Genomic DNA, 21,467 nt, shown 5'->3' on the forward strand with positions numbered 1-21,467 from the left:
TCGGGCGGGGGGCGGGGGGTGTCCCTCAGCCTGGCCTGTACCCTTTCGCAGTCTGGGAGCCCTTGGGAGATGTCCGACTGACAGCTTAGGCCTGCTCCCTATAAGCCATCAGTCAGACCTCCTCAGCACTGCCACGGAGGTGGGCAGCTGCGCTCCCTCTGTGGGAGCACACTGACCACCAGGGGGGAGCTCCTGCGTTGAGCGTCTGCTCCCTGGTAGTCAGTGCGTGTCATAGCAACCGGTTGTTTTGCCGTTCAGTCGATTTACATATTACCCTTTTATTATATAGGATAATATTTTGTACAAATTATACTTAAATTTTTTAAAAAGAATAAGAAAAGGGCTAACAGCGATTTCTTAGATTGTAGGATATTGCATGGGTTTACAGTTTTTATATTGTAAATTACTTATATTAGTGTTGTAAAGAAAAACTCATTTATAATTTCTAAAATATATACTTTTTTCATGTTTTTGCTGCCTATATTTGGGAAAAATAATGATTAATGGCAGGCTAATATGATGAAATGAATAACAGTTACAACCCATATTGCAATGAGGTTATAAGTCCTTATGGTTAAAATAAGACCTATTCTGGAAGTAGAATTAAGGAAAAGATAATCTCTTTGAGTGTATAACATATATTAATAGGTATGTATATGTGCATAAATATACACATATATACGCAAACTGACTATGCACACATATATATGCATATATTATTTATCAGTTTATTTACCCTAATTTATTAGTTCCCTCCTTTTGTAAGATAGGTAGAAGTGCTAAAGAACTGGGGAGTAATATATGTATAATAATAGATATTAGTCATTAAAATATATATGATAAAGTACACTTTTATTTTTATTTGGGGTTGGTTAATCCTCACACAAGGATATTTTTCCATTGATTTTTAGGGAGAGTGGAAGAGAGAGGGAAAGACAGAGAGAAACATCAATGTGTTGCACACTGATTGGTTGCCTCCTGCATGCGCCCAGACCAGGGCCCTGGGTCGGGGAGGAGCATGCAACCAAGGTACATGCCTTTGATTGGAATCAAATCTAGGACCCTTTGGTCTGCAGGCCGACACTCTATCCCCTCAGCCAAACTGGCTAGGGCAAAGTACACATTTTATATGTGTATATATTTTAATACAATTGAATCACATATTTATAAATCTTCATGGAAGTACACAGAATAATGTCATTGATTATTTTTTAGTAATGATATTATGAATAGTTTTCCTTTACTGTATCTCAAAAATTTTATGATGAACATATGCTAGTGTTTAAATAAAACAGTCAAAAGGTCCTAGGTAAAATTTGAAACTTTCAAGTCCCCTGGGTAAGATGGGTAAGGATATGAAGAAGGAAAAGGCAGGGTTATAGAAACATACTACTGACCTCCATTTTCCAAAGGGTTACTGAATTGTGTTTTTAAGTAGATACGATAGTAAAAGAATTTGAATGTGGCACTAGACCTTTTGCTAACAAGGAGAACATGTTCTTGGCTTTGTTCTCTTTTCAATAGTGTGTCTTATTTTCTATCGGGTTTATAGATTACTAGCCCCCACTTCTTTACTTGTCTTGACAGAAATTGATCATTTCCTTTTTTAGTGGCACATGCTTTCTTCTTAGCGCTCAAATGTTCCACTCTACTTGGATGGACACTGAGACATCCTTAACTGTGTACACTTACATATTTACCAAACTGAACAATGGAAGAAGAATGTACCCATTCTTATTGGGTATTAAATGGGTATTATTTCACTTATTAAAATTCATTTCTTTAAAAAATGCTGATTATAAACATGCAACTATATAGGAAACAATGAAAAGCACACAGAAGTTTAAAGAGAATAAAAACTATACGTAATTACACACCTTAGAAATAACCACTGTACAAACAGTGGTACGTTGCCTTAGATACTTAACCTTTATTATCAGTTACTACCTTGAAAGGTAGTTATTGAGCTGCTGGTATGCAGTGCTGTGCGCTGGGAAAAGGACAAGATTCTGCCCACATATAACTTACCATCTGGCCATGGACCATTGTGTGTATCTGTGTATGCATGTGCATGTGTGTGCATGTGTGTATGTGTGTATGTGTGTGCGTGAGCACATTTGTGTATGTTGAGGATTGTACAAGAGGCAGTGGAAAGCAAAACAGATGTGAGAAGTGCCATTATGGAGGAAATGTCTCTTTAAAAAAATGTGTGAATGTGTATGTACAGTAGACAGATTTTTATTTTTTTTAATTTTTAACAATATTTTTTTATTGATTTTAGAGAGAGAAAGGGAGAGGGAGGGAGGGAGAGAAGGAGAGAGAGAGAGAAACATCAAGATGAGAGAGAATCATTGATTGGCTGCCTCCTGCCCGCCCTCTACTGCAGATCGAGTCCACAACCCGGGCATGTGCCCTGACCTCCTGGTTCATGGATCAATGCTCAACTACAGAGCCACACCAGCTGGCTAGATAGACAGATTTTTAAAAAGAAAATCAGCGTTCTATATAGTTTCCCGCCCACTTAATATTATATTTAACAGTGTCCAATGTTATTAGATATGGCTGTTATATTATGTTTATTGTAATGTCATATCATATCACTGCATCACATGATATCACATGAATGCATCTTAATCTAACCATCCCTTGATTATTGGATATTTGGGTTGTTCATGATGTTTATAGCATAAAGAATGCTGCAGCGAACATCTTTGTATATCACGAAATGTTGCCGTCTTCTCCCATCATCCTCCTTAAAATTCATCCTGAAAACTGGAGTGATGGCTTCACTGTGTGGAATGAAACTTTTCCAGGCTAAGGAGACACTACTGCGTTGGTTTCCAGAGGGGCCCGCCAGTCACCCGTCCAGTTTGCTCCCTGATGCAATGTTTGCTCCTTCCGAAACCTGTGGGCAGCAGCCAAGTGAACACGCCCTGTGTTGAGTTCTTTATGGCAAGTGCTGCTGGCAAGGGCTCTGTTTGTCACCGAGTAAGCAAACAGAGCCGAGTTCCACGTGCCGCGTAACCATGCTAGCAGCCCTGTGGATTTATACCTCTCTGTACAGAATAGGAAATGTGTGTTAAGTGCGGGTCAGGATGACAAGAGAGCCACGTCACTGGATTTTTTTAAAAAATATTTTTTAGTTGCAGTTGACATACAATATTCTATTCGCTTCAGGTGTATAACCCAGTGGTTAAACATTTATTTACTAAGTGGTCACCTGGTCATCATGTGTCAGGCATGGAAGGCACCAAGGACCACCACTAACCAGAAACAGTAAGTGCTGGACGCTGCGCTGGAATAAACATTTGTTCTACGAACCCCGCTGAAACCCTGCGTTTTACCTGCCTCCTAGGAATTAGGATTGATCATTTAGGCCTAACTTTTCAGATTTGTGGATTTTATAGAAACAGGAAGTAGCAAGTTTCCCCTGTATTTGAGATATGCTAACTTCATCAACAGGGGTCAGTGGGGTTTTGAAAATTAAACGAGATACTAGTTTGGTCTGGAACAGCTCTGTGAGCATGATGTTGACATGCTCACCTGAGCAGACTTTCAGTTCTGATGACTTGGACTCTTGTGCTCTATAGACCGTCTAGGGCACCGTGACTGAGACCATGTCTTCATGCTCTAGAAATTTTCTCTCGAACATTCTGATGAGCTGTATCTCATTAAATTTTTGGCATAAATTGCTCTGATGGCCGACCCTAATCTGTGACAACATTCTCATTTGTTTTACATTTTTATAAGCCCTACCCTTTAGTTTAATATTATTAAAGCTTGATGGTGGCCCCATCCAATGAGGAAAGACAAGTGGCAGCCACCTCACCATTGTTTCAAGTCCTTTTTGCCACGCAGAGGTCCTGTTTTTAGAGCTGATCCTGAGGCTCACGTGGAAGTAAGAGCCCCCCCCCCCCCCCCCCCGTGCTGGGAGGAAGCTCCCGGTGACCTGGGCTGGGCTGGGGCAGCACAGCTCTGCTGGGTGCGGGGCCTCTGCCTAGTGCTTGGGGTTTGATAACTCCGCCTTTGTTGAGTTATCCAGTAGAAGACCACTGTCCTATGAGATCAGTACATTCCCCTGGAATTACCTCTTAATTAACTTTTCTGGTACTTAATCATCATAAGCCTTATTTAATATCTAGGCAGTGTGGGAAAGTGCCGATGGGATTTCTTGTATGAGCAATAAGATAAGGTCCTTGGAAACTGTTGAATCAATTCTCATTAATGTTGATTTATAGGACTGAGGGTTTACCAGCTGTCTGCTAGCTGGCAGGTGAGCAAGTAGACGGGCTTTGTAGAGACCCTCAAATGTAATGGACCCTAGACCCTGACCGTTTCAGCATGTCCTGAATTTGTGAAGCTTTATAGCAATAGTGTGTGTTTTGTGTTTTAGGGAAAACACAGAGGCACCAGGATGGGTTAGGACATAAACCAGGGCCCATCCGACTATTCACACTCCCATCCTAAACAGTCCGGCAAGACCACACAAAAAAGAAATTGGAGACAGGAACTTGAAAGGACCATGTAGTGTTCTTTGGAACTATTGAAAATTATGCTGTAGTTACATGACTGGGTGGGAATATAAATTATTTCCTTTATGGAGAGCCATGCAGCTATAGCTATCAAAATTACAGATGTGTACAGCCTATCGCTTAGCGATTTCATTATCTCTAAGAATTATCTGACAAATAAACTTCATTTGAAATGAAATGTGTTTGAGGTTATAACTGTAACAGTGTTTAAATTATACACCAATAAGTTATTGGGAACATATAGTCCACCTGGGCAACGGAATGCTATGTGGTTATGAAAAAGAATGGGGAAGCACTCAATACTGCTGTGCAAAGACCTCCAAGATGTGTTACAAATAAGGTTCGGGCCAATGGGATGATACCATTTTATTAAAAAGGGATGAAAATTAAATTTATACACACACACACACACACATATATATATATATATATATATGTGTGTGTGTGTGTATATATATATACATATATACATATACATACATACATAAAGAGAGAGGGGAGGAGGAGCAAGGGAGGAGGAGGAGCAAGGGAGAGAGATTCTATATATGCATGAAGTATCTCTGGAAGGATACATACATGTGAACCATGTAGCTTAGACTGTGGGGAGGAATTGAGTAACTAAAAGACAGGATTAAGGGGGAGACCTTTCGTTGTCAATTGAACCATGTCATTATAAAACCTAAGAGAATCATTTGTAAATGGAGCCTAAAAAAACATTCCTAAGTGTCTTAATTGCTTGTGTGTTATTGTTGGATGAATACTAAGGGTTCAGCAAAAGTTTATATCCTTTTCCCTAGACTTTACCGTAAAATAATGCGGTTGTACATACACTTGGAAGACGTATTGTTTGGTCGAGCGTTTATTTTTTCTTTTAAACAGGAAGAGAGAGATGCTCATTTTTATATGGACTGTCCGTCACTGTGTGACCCTGAACTTTTAATGTGTTGTTGCTGCTTCTCGCAACCCCAGGTAGCCACGGAAGGGTTATCAGGCAATCTTGCCCTCCTACAGCTCCTCATAGAATGTGGGAACTACACAGAGCAGAGGCCAGCAGGCCCTGAGCACCTGCTCAGGCTTAACTACAAACTGGGGTGTCTGATGTCTGTGACCCCACAAATAAGACAAAATGGAAATAAATGGCATTGTGTAATCTACGGAGGATATATTCCCTCTTGGCCCCTTCTCCCTCCCCCGCACCCAAATTTCATGAAACACTTAAGAATTTAGTCATATTAGGCCAACATAGCTCTTAAAACTTATTAAGCTATCTAAATGGTAACTTTACTTTCTTGGATCACAAACAACTAAAACTTAATCACAAAAGTGTTAACAAAAGAAGTTCTCCCCCGAATAACTCTGCAGTTACACACTCACTGTTTAGAAAGTGTTGTTAGAGGCAGTGTTCTGTGACATGCAGCCAGGCCTATAGAAGGAAAAGTCTTGCATTTCAATTTTTTCATCATTAAACAAGTAAGCATAGATAGAATTAAACTAGCAATTCAAAAGCCAGGGGGGAAATGAGTAAGAAAAGTAAACAGTGTAATAAGAGGAAGGGATGATAAAAATAAACGCAGAAATTAATGGTTCAGAAAGCAGAAAGGAAAGGGTAGAATTAGCAAATTAAAGTAAAATCTAGCTAGCCTGTTTGCTTTAAAAAAAAAGAATAAAATACCCCCCAAAATATTTGACAAAAATATTCCAAGAAAGAAAGAGAAAAGAACAACTGTACTAGTAGACCATCAGCAATGAGAAGGGGAATGCAAGCCCAGGGCAAAGGAGATAAACGTACAAGAGAAACTCCTCTAAATCTCGGGGACTCAAATGTGGTCCACAGACCAGCAGCAGTTTCAACCTGGGAGCATTACTAGAAATTGACGCTCTCAGGCCCCACCCCAGACCCACTGAGTCAGAATCTGCATTTTACAAGATCCCCAGGTGATTCACATGTACTTTAAAGTTTGGGTGACATTGCTCTAAATCAGTGATTCTCAATCTTGGTGACATACAATGATCACTGTCAGAGCTATAAAAAAATATTCCCTGGGATTCTGACTTCACTGGCCTACGCATCGGGATTTTTCGGACTTGCCCAGGTGACAGTAATGTGAAGCCAGAGTTGAGAATCACTGCTCTAAATTATTCTATGCAAATAAATGTTAAACATCTCAATACAGCCCTAGCCGATTTGGCTCAGTAGATAGAGCATCGGCCTGCGGACTGAAGGGTCCCGGGTTTGATTCCGGTCAAGGGCACATGCCCAGGTTGCAGGCTTGATCCCCAGTTGGGAGCACAGAGGAGACAGCCGATCAATGATTCTCTCTCATCATTGATGTTTCTATTTCTCTCTCCCTCTCCCTTCCTCTCTGAAATCAGTAAAAACATATTTGAAAAAAGACTGAGGTTTGTGATCACTTCATAACTTATCACTGTGTTGTTTACCTGAAACTAATATAATATGGTATGTTAATTGTAATTGAAAAAAATTTTTTTTAAAGACTGAGGTTTGGAGCTCAGTGCCTTAGGAAGAAGATGGTGCCGTGACCAAACCATGGGCTCTCATGGGAGGACAGATTTACGGAGGAGGGGAGCTGATGCGGACTTGCCATCTGGTTCTAACACGCGAGGCCCAACACGTGGCCTCATTTCTATCACTCGGACTTTTTCACTCCACCCAACTGAGCGGCAACACTTTTTCCACAAGGGCATATCAACTACAGGAGTCAGAAGACCCCACCCCTCTGGGCCTCAGTTTCCCCCTCTATGACATGAGGAAGAGGATTCGGGGCCAGATGATCCCACCCCCAACCGGACAGTCACTTTTGCACCAGGTCTCCCACGGGAGGGGAGCTTTCTCACAGAAGACTGCAGAGGGATGACTACTGTTCTCCCAAGAACTGTTCACAGTCCCCTGGTTATGTTCCAATAGTACCAGCCAACAGGAAAACTACAGCCAGGAGCAAGCTCAACAGCCACTGTCATCACAACCCCACCCCTTCTACAGCTAATGACTGACAGGGCGAGTAGCCCAAACCAAACCTTGCTTGAGAATATGAACAGTCACCTGTCTTAACTGACATTGTGATGCCCAGCACTGAGGCTGACAAGCCTTTTTGACAAAGGAAGGGTATTCTTCTTGAACACACGTAAGCGTGTGTGGACGTGACATAGAGACTTCTGAGCTTAGAGCTGGCAGCAAGGAAAATTCTCGGGAAACCTGTTTTCACTCGTCCACATACGGTTCATGGCACCCAAGAGGCAACAGAGGCATCTCACCTAAGCCGTTCTTCTTCTTTTTTCCGAAGATTGAAGTCTCGCTGGACCACCTGGAGGACATGCTCGGTTTCATCATCCGTCAGACTGGACAGGTCCAGCTTCCTCCCCATGATTCAATGCCAAACGCGGCCGAGAAAACAAGACCTGAAAAAACCAAGGAGAGACCACAAATTGAGGGGAAGAGAAAAATGATCGATGGATAAAGTCTACCAAGTTTGTGATTAAACAAAATTAAATGCAGTGTTTATATAAGGTAGTATCTTGCTGCGCTCTCATACTCAGCAAACATTTACCGATGACTTCAGCGAGCCTGCAGAGAAAAGGAAATGATCATCTGCTGGTTTCACTCATCCTGACTTAATTAGAAATAAACAAGTGATTCTCCTCAACAAAGTGAAGATACATGAGACCTGGTGTGGATTTCTATGAAGGTAATATCCCCAAAATCTAAATTTTATGGTTTGAAGTTTTACACTCTAAGTACCATATGCGATTGCAAAATAAAATAAACTATAATACTTAAAAAATGTCCTATTTACACTGTATATCCTTAAACTTTTCATCACATGACTATAAAATATAAACTAGAAATCAATAAACTCTCTTCTGCAAAAGGAAAAATATATATACTAAAATCTTATTTAGCCATTTTCCAGCAGTAGAAAAGACAGTATTTCAAAGAAACACCTACCAGCAGTGCATAGCTAATAATTACGGAAACTACATATCTAATGAATGGCTGCACCCAGGGATGAAATCAAATAAGTAATTCTAGCAAATAGCCCAGAACTGAAGGCCAGCATAAACAGAAATGCAAACATCTTCAGCAAAATATTAGTGGACCAATTCAGCAAGATTTCAAAAGAATTATTATATGCCATGACCAAGTGGGCTTTATCTAAGTGATGCAAGGTTGGTTCAACATGTAAAAATCAATCGTGTCATTCAGCACATTGACAGAATAAAAGGGGAAACTAATATAATCATTTCAAGAGATGCAGAAAAAGCATTTGACAAAATTCAATACCCATTCATGATAGAAATCCTATGCAAACATAAACTAAAGGAAACTTCCTCAATCATATAAAGGTCATTAAAAAAATAAAAACAATAAAAAGCTACAATTGACATCATACTCAATGATAAAAGACTGAAGGCTTTCCCCTAAGATCAGGAAAAAGGAGAGAATGTCTACTCTCATGACCTCTACTCAATACTGGATGTTTTTACCTTAAAGCTACATTAATCAAGACCGAGTGGTACTGGCATGTAGGTAGGTGTATGGGTTTGCTAGGGTTGTTATAACAGAGGACCACAGACTAGGTGGCTGGAACTAGAGAAATTTATTTTCTCACAGTTCCGAAGGCTAGACGTGTTAGATCAAGATGTTGGCAGAATTCATTTCTTGTGAGGCTTCTCTCCTTGGCTTACAGATATCTGTCTCCTCCCTGTGTCCTCATCGGGTCTTCTCTCTATACATGTGTCTAAATATCTCTTTTTAGGGGTCTCAGTCATATTGGATTAGCGTCAACCCTAACAACCTCATTTTAACGGAATTGTCTCTTAAATATCCTATCTCCAAATACAGTCTCAATCTGAGGTAGGGTTAGGACTTCAACATACAGATTTTGGGGTGATCTAACCTGGCCCATACCATCTGTGTTTTGCCCCCCACTCTAAATCCATATCTTTCTCACATGCAAAATATATTCACCCCGTCCCAAGATCCACTAAAGTCTTAACCTATTCCAGCATCAATTCGAAGTCCAAGATCTCATCTAAATATCATCTAAATTAAGTATATGTGAGACTTGAGCTATGATTCATTCAAGGAAAATTCTTTTTCATGGAAAATTCTTTTCCAGTGATAAGGTACATTTCTAATGAAACCAGATAAGAAGTTATCTGCTTCCAAAATAACAATAGGTACTCCCATTCTAGATGGGAGACATTGGAAAGAAGAAAGGGGTACTGGGTCTCAAGCAAGTCTGAAAGCAGCACAAATCTGAAAGCAGCACAAATCCTCTTTGGCTCCATGCTCTATCTTCGTGCCCACCAAGTGGCCCTGCCTTCTGAGCCCACCCTTGGCCCTGGGTGCAGCCACAGTGCTTGGCCTGCTGAAATCTAGGAGATGGCCCCGCCCACTGTTACTGAGGAGGAGAGAGCTCCACCCACCCAGACCATGGGGACAGTGGCAGCCCTGCAGACCTCTGAATTGCCTGTTGGACCATTCTTCTCTTTTCTTGAAAAAAGAACACGTTTGTAGCTAGATGGCTCTATGGGCTCATCCTGTAGAATCTCAGAAGTCCAACAGCCTGCCTTCACTTCATCCTGTGTCTGTTGAGTCTAAGCTGGCAGTGTTTCTGTTCATACCAGTTCTCAAAAGCTTTGTTGGCATCCAATGCAATTCACGGGGGCCAAGCCACCAGGCCAGAGGGTCCTCTGAGCATCTTTCCTGGATACTGAATCTCCATCCCTGGTTTTTGCTGAAATAGTCGATTGGATCCCTCAGTCATCCATGTCATCCCTTTAGCAAGTTGGCTGTCCAGCCACACCCTTGATGTTCTCATTTTTGCAACATGGACAGACTAAGAACTTTCCAAATCTGCGTGTTCTGGTTGCTTTTGCTGAACAACTGCTTCTTCAATTTATCTCTCTGCTCTCACATTTAACTATAAGCGGCAAGGAGAAACCAGACCATGTCTTCAACACTTTACTTAGAAATCTCTTCAGCCAAATATCCAATTTCATCTCTCACAAGTTCTACCGTCCACGAAACACTACACACAATTCAGCCAAGCTCTCTGCCACTTTATTCAAGGACTGCCTTTCCTCCAGATTCCAATAACATGTTCCTCATTTCTGAGATCTCACCAGACCCAGCTTTAACATTCACATTTCTACCAACATTCTGCGCGTGACAATGTGTGTTTTCTCTAAGTTGATAGACCCTTTCTCTACAGCTCTCCTTTTCTTCCTCAGCCTCAGCACCATCACCTTTAACATCCATATTTCTACTTATAGGTCCTTCAAGGGTGTGTAGGCTTTTTCTGGCATGTACCTCAAAGCTATCCAGCCTCTACCCGTTACCCAGGTCCAAAGTCACTTTCACATTGTTGTACAGAGGAAACAAAAATGGCCAGCACCCAATGTGTAATTTCATTGGTAGTTACACAGCTGCAAATTAAAACCTCATTTCACACCCACCAAAAGAAAAAGTCTTCATCAAGTGTTGACAGGGGGCAGGACAATGGCGGTTTTCAGATAGTGGGCACAAATTGGTACAATCTATAATAATAAAAGTGTAATATGCTAATTAGACTGGACATCCATCTGGACATCCTTCCAGATGACCTTCCAGACAAAGCCAGGGCTGCGAGGGAAGCCTGGGACCCAGATGCCTACCAGCGGCCTGAGGGAAGCCCGGGTCCTGGGTGCCAGAGAGAAGCCAGTGCCGGCAGCTGGGGGAAGAAAGGCCTACTCTTGCATGAATTTCGTGCATCGGGCCTCTAGTGTCTTCATAACACAATTAGGTATCATTTTCAAAGTTGAAGATGCATGTGCCCTATGAACTAGCATTTCTGCCACATCTAGGTATATTCTTCAGATATACTCTTGCAAAACATATGCACCAATTGGGTGGAATCATATGAAATTTCTAAGTTTGTACTATTTTCACCTGTAAAAATGGCTATTTTACACTGTTCAACCTAACACAAGAGTATTAATAGCAGTCACATTCAAAATAGCACAAAATAAATTAAAACATCATAAATAAAACCTAGAAATGACCTCAAACATCCATAAACAGGCAAAAGGATAAACAAATAGTGTATATTTGTCTCATACAATGGAATACTCTAATGCAGTGAAAAAGAACATATTGTAAGTTTATTCATCATCAGGAATGAGTCTTAAAAACCTAATGTTGAGACAGAGAAGCACACCACATGTGCCTGCATGTACAGTATGCATACAGTATGATTCCTTTTATAGGAAGCTCAAAAGCATACAAAGACAAAAATATATATTTTTTAAGAATAAAGGTGGTAACTATCAAGAACAAAATGGGACCTCAGAGAGGCAAGGATTTGGTTGGAGATAATCATGTAGGGGTTTCAGAGCTATCAGTGAAGTTCTATCTCATTAGCAAGACAGTGGTACGGCAGCTGCTACTTACTATTATTAATATCATTATTAAAAGTTTCAAATTACATGCACTTTTGTCTGTATCTTTCACAAGCATATAAAGTAAAATAAACCTAACACTAAACAAAAGTCATCTAATTTCATTATAATTAAAGCAAATATTTGACATCGGGTATCCTAAAGGAGACATGATAACTAAAGCAAAAACTTGAAATGTTGTTCAAGGAATATCTAATTATAATAAAAATGATGATAATGATTTTAACCATTATTTGTTGAACACCTGCTATGTTCCAGACACTTTAGCTTTTCATATATATACTAGAGGCCCGGTGCACGAAATTCATGCACTCAAGAGGTGCCCCTCAGCCTGGCCTGCACCCTCTCGCAGTCCGGGAGCCCTCAGGGTAAGTCTGACCGACGGCTTAAACCTGCTCCCCTCGCCCGCCCCCGGCAGTCAGACATCCTTAGCGCTGCCACGGAGGCGGGAGAGGCTCCCGCCACTGCAGTTGCGCTTGCCAGTCATGAGCCCAGCTTCTGGCTGAGCAGCACTGCCCCTGTGGGAGTGCACTGACCACAAGGGGGCAGCTCCTGCATTGAGCATCTGCCCCTTGGTGGTCAGTGCACGTCATAGTGACCGGTCATTCCGCCATCAGGCTGAAACCAGCTCTCCGACATCCCCGAAACGGTCCCAGATTGCGAGAGGGTGCAGGCCAGGCCAAGGGACCCCACCAGTTCACAATCGGGGCAGGGGAAGGGAGGGACGTGGGAGGTTGGCCAGCTGGGTACTGCAGGAGGGCTCCACGGTGTGTCCGGCCCATCTCACTCAGTTCTGATTGGCCAGACTCCAGCAGCAAGCTAACCTACTGGGCAGAGTGTCTGCCCCCGGTGGTCAGTGCACACCATAGCAATTGATTGACTGATCGAATGTCTGCCCCCAGGTGGTCAGTGCACGTCATAGTGAGCGGTTGAGCGGCCTTAGCATACATTAGCATATTACACTTCGGTTGAACACCAGACTAAGAGACACTTAGTATATTAAGCTTTTATTATATAGGATAACATTTAATATTCTTAACTCCCACAAAATCCTATAGGCAATCACTACCTGTGCCACCTCTTACATATGAGAAAATGCAGGCTCATAGTTACATTTTTTACTAAAACAAATGACAAACAACAGGCAGGGTCTGACAGTGCCTCGGTCTGGCTCCGGGGCCACACGTTCACTCCAAGATTGTCAAATTTGAGGCCCACAGTTCCCTGTCCTCTCTTTCTAGCGTGTGACAGCTAAGAACAGGAGATCCCAGTATTTGGCTGCTAATCGGACAAAGGTGATCTGCCATTATAATCTCCAAATAATGGCAATAGTCATAGAGGACAGAACAGTCTCAGTCCTTAAAAGTCTTCTGTTAAGTAATTAAAAACCTCATGACTGTATGATGCAAACTAATCTCAAGATTTAACTAACAAATCACAACAAAAATTTCAACTATTAAAAATTTTTAATTAATGCTATTTGTCAAAAGCAATCGTTGGTCCACTTTGCCTAAGTGATGTGGGGGGTGGGGGAGGGGGAGGTGGGGACAGGGAGAGAACCTAGGGCACCTGCTGGTCCTTAGAAGTCAGACTCCACCATGGGCTGCAAAGGTAAGAGGGAAGTTTCATAAATCACCATCTTGTAGTCTCGGAAGGTTAGGAAGAAACAGATGAGAGGGCACGGTGAAAATGCAGGCTGAGTTCTTCCTTTAAAACACTCTGTTAACGGTAATAATGGCACTTTGGAGTTTCTCAGAAGGTGGCACGTCTGTCTCCTTCACTTTACTTCACTGGTGTTTGGCTTCTGAGAACTCTGAATGAGATTCTGAGACTCCCAGTTAGTAAGATTGAAGTGGCAGCTTTGATCATATCAAATCTAAGAAGAAGAATCTGAGCCCAAGAGAGAGAAACGGTTTCTGTAAAAAAAATATATACAGTGGCTCTAAATGGACAAGTCAGAGAGCAACGAGGAAATCTTTTTGGGGGGAAATGGTGAAAGCTTCTTCCCTTTTCTGAAATAAACACAATCAGATTCCCTGAGCAACAAGAGAAATAGCATCTTAGGAGCTGGAGGAGCCTTAATGCCCGTGAGTCAGAGGTCACTTGGGTGTGATTTTTTTTCATTGAAAGAGGACAGACTGCAAGCCCAGGAGGAGGAGTGATTTTCCAGACAAACACACAGGCTCAGACGCTGCTGACTTCCACACCAGTGCGCCTGCCTCCGGATGGCTCCGACGTGTACCCAACGAACATGGCAGCAGAGAGAATGCATTTTAAAAGCAACTAATGAGAAAATTAATACAACGCCAAGATTTAATTATATCCCCATGTCCCCAATGTGTGCTTCTCAGGTTAGTGTTCCCACAAGCGGTCTGAGAAAGGGGAGCTCCGCAACTGAATGAATTTGGGGAATGATGCCAACTGGGTTGCTCTCTTGGGGACGCACAATATGCCTAGAAGCTTATCAGAGCCTCTGAGACATCTGTCACTGAAGAACCAGTTTGATTTTGTTGAACCCTGCATTTCCCAAATGAATTTCTCTTCAGATACCTCGTTCCTTGATAACAGCTACCTCTTCACATCCAAAAAAATGACTATATCTGGGAAATACTGCAGTAAGTCCATCCCATGGTGACAAACCCCAGCAGTTACTCTAAGATGATTACTGAACTGATTTAGTTGTGTTTTAATGTGATTATCATAAGGAGCTACCGAGTTAGATGACGTTTAGAAGATGATAACTTCAAAAAAGAAACCAAATGTATACAACTTTAGAGTTAGAAGACGAAAACAAAGATAGAACAGTCCACACTATTCCTGACTAGAATAACTAACATGAGGAAGGAGATGGACACTTTTTCAGACACTGGTTAGCACAAACCTTGCAAATGAACAAACGCCAGAATTCCAAGAATATTGAATCCATATATGAAGGTTCATCATGAAAGGTCAATGTCTACACAAGAGACTTTCTGGAAAGGTACCTAGAACAGAAAGATCAAGGACAAAAGACTGAATGGGATATTTACAGATCCAGTGTGTGTGTGTGTGTGTGTGTGTGTGTGTGTGTGTATGATGGTGATAGTGATGGTGATGATGATGCACCTAATGTAGAGAAAAGAGTAAAAAGATTAACTTGGAACATCCGAAATCCTAAAAGTGATAAAGGATAAATACTTCTGAGGCTTCCCTCTTTGGCCATGGCGAGATCTGAAGAGAAATGTCTTATTCCTACAAAGGAATCTGAATATTGGGACTCTCCTACTTAAGGCACTTGGTATGGGGTGGGGGTGGGGGGGAAGGCACTTGGCCTGGGAAGAAAAAACACACACATATGAAATATGCTTTCACTGTGACGTTTCTTTGGAGCAGGGGGTGCTCACTAACCTTCATCCCTTCACCTTCAAGGGTGTTTCACAGGAATGGCCCAGAGCAGATGTGGTTTCACCACCGGGCACAGCTGACTGGACATTCAGCTTGCTGATCTTGGTGGCCTGCTGCAACACCGCCTGAGAATGGCACCAAATACCCTTTTATCTCTGCCATAAATTTTCCACTTTGCTTTTCGCTCTTTTTATCACTTCCGTTTCTTTAACTCACTAGCAAATGGTCCTTGACTCCCGAATCTATGTTCCTAACCTGTTCACCATCCTACCCTGCTGCTCAGAGGGTCACTAGAAGAAGCAATCGCACTGACCAAATCTTTCCCCCCATGTGTATGAAACATTTTTTAAAGAAGAGTCCAAAGTCCATGCTGTTTTCAAATTTGAACTTGAATCACAAACCCACATTTTAAAAAAAAATTAAAGTGACTGACATTCCAACTTGCAAACAGTTTTATACACTTGAAGCCTTTGGCTAACCCACAGGATCTAACATAATTGGCACATATTCAAGCATACGCCTTGGAATTTCCCTCCGTGGGGCTTCTCAGTGTACATTCTGCCCTCCCCAAAGTTATCGGCTTCTTGGATTAGATGAACTCTCACTGGCTTCCAGCACAGTTGGTAGCTACAGAGCACCTGGAGGTCCCCAGGGCATGTGTCCTTAAATCCCAGTAAATCTCCAGCAGGTCTGACAGCCCACCTACACAAGAAAGGAGGCTGGAGAGAATAAAATCCTCAGCTAGAATATCAGCGTTATCATTTCTTTGGCAGGAATCAAGATCAGAAAACCCGAAGACATGACATTGTGCATTTCACACTAAAAGACCTATCCGTCAGTATATCACCCAATTATCGTATCAGCTTCTGCTGAGACCCACAGAAACGCCTGTTATCACATTCTCCTATTGCTCAAGGAGCTCATACAGGTTTCTGTGGAAGGTAAGCTTATAAATAAAAGCTGGAATTTGGAATTTTCAGTGGAAAATATGCATGTTAACTAGGAGTAAGGCAGACGAAAAACACTGGTTTTTTTCAACTACTTAGAATTTGCATTCGAGTTTATGTTTTAGTTTCTTTTGTCTTCCTTCATTTATAGGATTTAGAAAAAAGACATGAATACTGGTTAGAATACCCTTTTAAATTAGTAATTCTAAAAATGGAGAGGAAATTAAAAACTATAACAAAAAGCTTTACTAACCTTACAGCAGTCCTACAGCCAGGAGGAAACAGCTCTTGTGAAACTCTGGCTTAGCCCGGGCTAAATGAAAACATCAGTCTATCCGCATCATTTGAGAATTCTGTGCCATGTCAGCTATTAACTTAGAAAGGAATTATGATGCCTGATGCAACCTGATCCAACCCTTCCTGGCATCCATATCCCTGCACATTATTCAGTCTGTGCCAGGTGTCCCCTTCCTCCCTCTTTCAGGACAAAGTAAAGGTAGCAGGAAGAACTGAACTTTGCTAAAGAGGATTTCTGGAAACAGGAAAAGACAATACTTCCTGGCTTGAGATCCTAAACCAGTGATGGCGAACCTTTTGAGCTCGGCGTGTCAGCATTTTGAAAAACCCTAACTTAACTCTGGTGCCGTGTCACATATAGAAATTTTTTGATATTTGCAGCCATAGTAAAACAAAGATTTCTATTTTTGATATTTATTTTATATATTTAAATGCCATTTAACAAAGAAAAATCAACCAAAAAAATGAGTTCGTGTGTCACCTCTGACACGCGTGTCATAGGTTCGCCATCCCTGTCCTAAACCCTTCCTATCTGAGTGATAGGGGTTAGCTCTCCAGCAGTGCCCCCTGGCGTGGCGATACCCAGTTATGCAAAATCACCGGCAGTCCCCCCAAGAACTGTACGCTTTAGGTCTCCCTTCTAGTCATGTCACTTACACAGTTTCCCCAAATCAGGATCCATCTCTACTCTAGAAAGGCTTCCCTGACCAGTCTAGGTGCCCCCATTTTCTATTGCCCACCCCTCTGCTTTGGCACATCCCATGCTGCTAGCCTCCCAACATCATCATTCATTCCAACCTACCTAAAAGGCTCACACATTATCTAACCCAGCGTTCGCCAATCAGTGGTCCGCGGACCACTGGTGGTCTGTGAGGTCTGAATGGTTGGTGACCGCTGATTCTAACCCACATCTTAGATTATATAAATATCATCTTTACTTCTAAAAACAAATGTCAGTTTCATTTCATATCCACTTGGTGGGCTTATACTCAGGAATGTGAAGCAGATTTGTTTAATGTCCCAATAAACAAGTCTTTACTTCCCAGTAAATGATTTTCAAGCTTTTTAGTAACAGATATAGCTTGGTTTGAAAAGGTCAGCTCCACTGAACTCAGAGCCAGCAGCTTTGTCAAACCAGCATCAAGACTAGAGGATACTCAGCATATGTCAAGAATATAAATAACTCCTGCACATCAAATGCAAGCCTGATAGGTGGAAGCTGCAAAGAAAGGTTCATCCAAAAAGAAATACTATCCTAAGTGCCAAATGAGAACCTTAAATGCAACATAGTAAATGCCACACATCATATAAACGAGGAATTTTCCTTATGTTGCAGAGTCCATAAATATTCATTTGTTTTACAAACATCTGGAAGTGTATTACACATCGTCATCTATAAAAGGAAAAAAATATTGACCACCGTTCTCCATGAGCATCATAATTTAGAAAGGGAGACTTGCAAGTCAATAAATGACCTCATATAGAGAGTGAGCCATGAGCCATGTCAATCTGGGAAGTGCACAGGGCTCAACAAGTTGGGAGTGCAAAGAACAGAATGGGGCCCAGAAAAGGCAACAGAAAGAATCACTAGATGGAGATAACAAGATGTTGATCAAAAGATTTCAAAGGAAATCCTGGGGAATAAGATGTCCATAGGAAGCTTTAAAAAGCTCCAATATATTCTTGGGAACCTACAAGGCCACATGCATGTACAGGGCTGTGTGCCTAGACAGAGCTGTGCATACTGGTATGCTCAGGAAAGAGCTAAAAAGACTCTAATCTATTGTGTAGAGATGAACCTCCAGGCACTGAGCAAACAAGAAGGAAAGGCTAAGACAGATGTGTAAATTGACTGCCAGAGCATTGCAAACATACTCCAACACAAACACAGGGTCCCTTTGGCAAAGGCTGGGAGACTTACTGATTCGGGGGATTAAAGAAATCTATGTCCAATCAGCTGACCACTAAGCTAACCAAGCAGAACTTCAGTGGCCACACATGACAAAGAATAATGAACTTACATAAGTAATCAAGAAAAGTCAATAAACAAACAGAAACAACCCAGGAGAAGGTGAGATCTGACTTTCAGAGTTACCACATTATATTATTTGAAATGTCGTTTGCAATAACAAAAAAACCCAACTATGATATGTAAAGAAACTGAAAAAATGACTCACACCTGGGAATAAAAGTGGTCAATAGAAACTGTCCCTGAGAAAGACCATGTAGTAGACTTACTGAACAAAGACTTTAAATTGGCTATTTATAAATATGGTCAAAATACTAAAGGAAACCATGTCTAAAGAATTAAGGGAACGTACAAGAATGGTTTTATTAAGGAATATCAATAATGAAACAGAAATTATAAAAAAGAACCAAGTAGAAATACTAGATTTTAAAAGTGCAATAACTAAAATGAAAAATCACTAGAAAGACTCAACAGAATATCTGAATTGGCATAAGAAAGAATCAGGTAACTTGAAGATACATAATGGAGGCTACAAGCTCGTGCTACTTTAGGCCAAACTTCCTCCCCCATTAAACAGGAGTCACATTATGATTTTATTCTGGTAAATGAGAACAGTTCTGGAAGTTGAAAATTGGCTGAGAGATCTTATTATCTCCTTCCATATAAGATTTGATTGCATTTCCTACCTATTAATTAGAACAAGGTGTAAACTTCCTCAGAAGGATGGTAAAGGTGGAGGAGATGCTCTGGTGGTCTCTACTGGCAGGGTCTGGTGGCAGCAGGTCTTGGGAGATGATTTCAAATGGTAGTAGATGGCACTCAAACACACCCTAAGTGCAAAGTAGTAAAGGGAGTTAGGGGATGGCCCAGAGAGTGGTTCTCAACCAAGGGCTATACTGCCTCCCAGGGGGGACATGCAGCAATATCTGGAAAAGTTTATAGTTGTCACAACTAGGTACGTGCTACTGGCATCTAGTGGGTAGAGGTCAGGGGTTGCTGCTAAATGTCCTGTGATGCACAACAAAGAATTATCTGACCCAAAATGTCAATAGTGCAAAGGTTAAGAAGCTATGGTCTAAACAGAAAGCTATGAAGCATGCCAGACTTTCTCTTCACCCCGAACACACCCAGGCTTGCCTAGGAATTCACAGAGGGCCTTCACTACTGTCGCTGTGCACGGAGCATGAGGAACTGCAATCACTACAGAGACTGGAATGTGCGATCACTCACAGACACTGTGATGGTTAACGTTATGTATCAACCTGACTGTGCCAACGGGTGCCCAGATATTTGGCCAAAGATTATTCTGTGTGTGTCTGTGAGGGTTTCTGGATGAGATGACTATATGAATTGGTAGACTAAATAAAGCAGATTGCTCTCCTTAATGGGGGTGGGCCTCATCCAACCAGTTGAAGGCCTGAAGACAACAAAAAGGCTGACCCTCCCCCAAATAAGAGAGAATTCTTTCTGTCTAATGTGTTCTCATTGGACAAGGACTATCCCCCGTCTCTGGACTCAAACGGAAACATCAGCTCTTCCTGGTTCTCCAGCTGCAGGTCTTGGGATCTGTCAGCCTACATAATCATGTAAGTCAAGTCCTTATAATAAATATCTTTATTTTATACACATATATGTATACACCACACACATCCTATTGGTCCTGTATTTCTGGAGAACTCTAATGAATACAGACATATACACACATTACACATTATTGGCAAATAAATGACCTGCTTTATAAACCTTGATTACATTTTCTGGCTTTGACGGTACTTAGAAGAAACAAAAGCCCAGTATCTGTACTAGAGTTCAGTGCATTTCTCTGCCATCTTGAATTAGAACCATGCCTTCAATCCCCTACGTCTACATCCGGTTTCTGAGGCTCTGAATACAGTGGAAAGCCTGTGACGTCTCCCTGTCTGCTTCTCATCCTTTGGGTAATTTCACGTTGCTCTCCAGCACAGAGGACAGCCTAATGAACACCCGATAAAAATAATTCTTCAGCCTACTGAGAATGTGCTCTTCAGTTTCACCTGGATAATGATGCTTTTTGCCCCCCTTCACTGTATAAAAGTCTGGTACATTTCTTCTGTCTGTAATAAAAGTGCATCAAGATAAGAGTTGGCAGCTGGCTGTATTTGAAACTAGACCACATAATTACAGTGGAGCTCATAAGACTATGAAAAAAATATACATTAAAACTCACTAATTCAGACTTCATCAATTCTGAATTTGTGATCAAACACGGTAGGCTAACATTTACTGTTGCATTTGTCCTCAAAATAAAGGAACTAAGAAAACTAAGAGTAGGTGAAAAAGGTGATTATTTACCTTCCAAAAAGAGCAAATCATTATCAAGTCCTCACTTAGGAGTATCAATTTATATGTAAACACCACAATGACAGCGTAAGCAAATAACAGCTGTGGAGCCTGGGTTTCTAGTCCACAAACCTCTCCTAGTCCTGCGTACCTTCACAGGCTGGGACAGCTGGCAATAAAGGACAGTCAGGCAGTGTGGTGAGGGCTACCTGAGGAATGCGCTGTGAGCCACTGCACCGAGGAGAGATGGGGAGCTTCCCAGGAGTGGTGATGCCCGGGCCAGGGCCCTAACGAGGGGCAAGATCGGCTAGGTGTCCAGGCTGAGGGAAGACTGCAGGCAGAGGCATCCCTCAGAGATGTACTTATCACTGTACATCTGCTGCAGGGTTGTGGAGGGAGGTTAGGAAGCCGAGTTCCAGAACTTGGACTTCAGCTGAGGGCCCTGGGAGCCACTGCAGGGTCCTACACAAGTGAGCAACGGAGGCCCAGCATGTGTGCTTTCCCGGGGTCACTCAGGTAGCGGTGGGGAAGATGGCGAGGTGAGCACGGACAGAGGCA

At 41.8% G+C, this 21,467-nt stretch overlaps 1 protein-coding gene across 1 annotated transcript in view; it reads right to left on the reverse strand.

The window, feature by feature from the left end:
* The window catches only part of MYRIP (myosin VIIA and Rab interacting protein), a 144,937-nt gene extending 123,723 nt beyond the window's left edge, over positions 1-21,214 (reverse strand). The window contains exons 1-3 of the mRNA XM_023763416.1: positions 21,119-21,214; positions 19,277-19,420; positions 7,806-7,949 (exon numbers count right to left, since the gene is read on the reverse strand). Coding sequence (XP_023619184.1) covers positions 7,806-7,915 — 110 coding nt within the window. The 5' untranslated portion in view covers positions 7,916-7,949; positions 19,277-19,420; positions 21,119-21,214. The remainder of the gene's footprint in view (positions 1-7,805; positions 7,950-19,276; positions 19,421-21,118) is intronic.
* Between the last annotated feature and the right edge of the window lie 253 nt (positions 21,215-21,467).

The sequence above is a fragment of the Myotis lucifugus genome, unplaced genomic scaffold, assembly GCF_000147115.1.
Source record: "Myotis lucifugus unplaced genomic scaffold, Myoluc2.0 scaffold_283, whole genome shotgun sequence".
NCBI lineage: Eukaryota > Metazoa > Chordata > Mammalia > Chiroptera > Vespertilionidae > Myotis > Myotis lucifugus.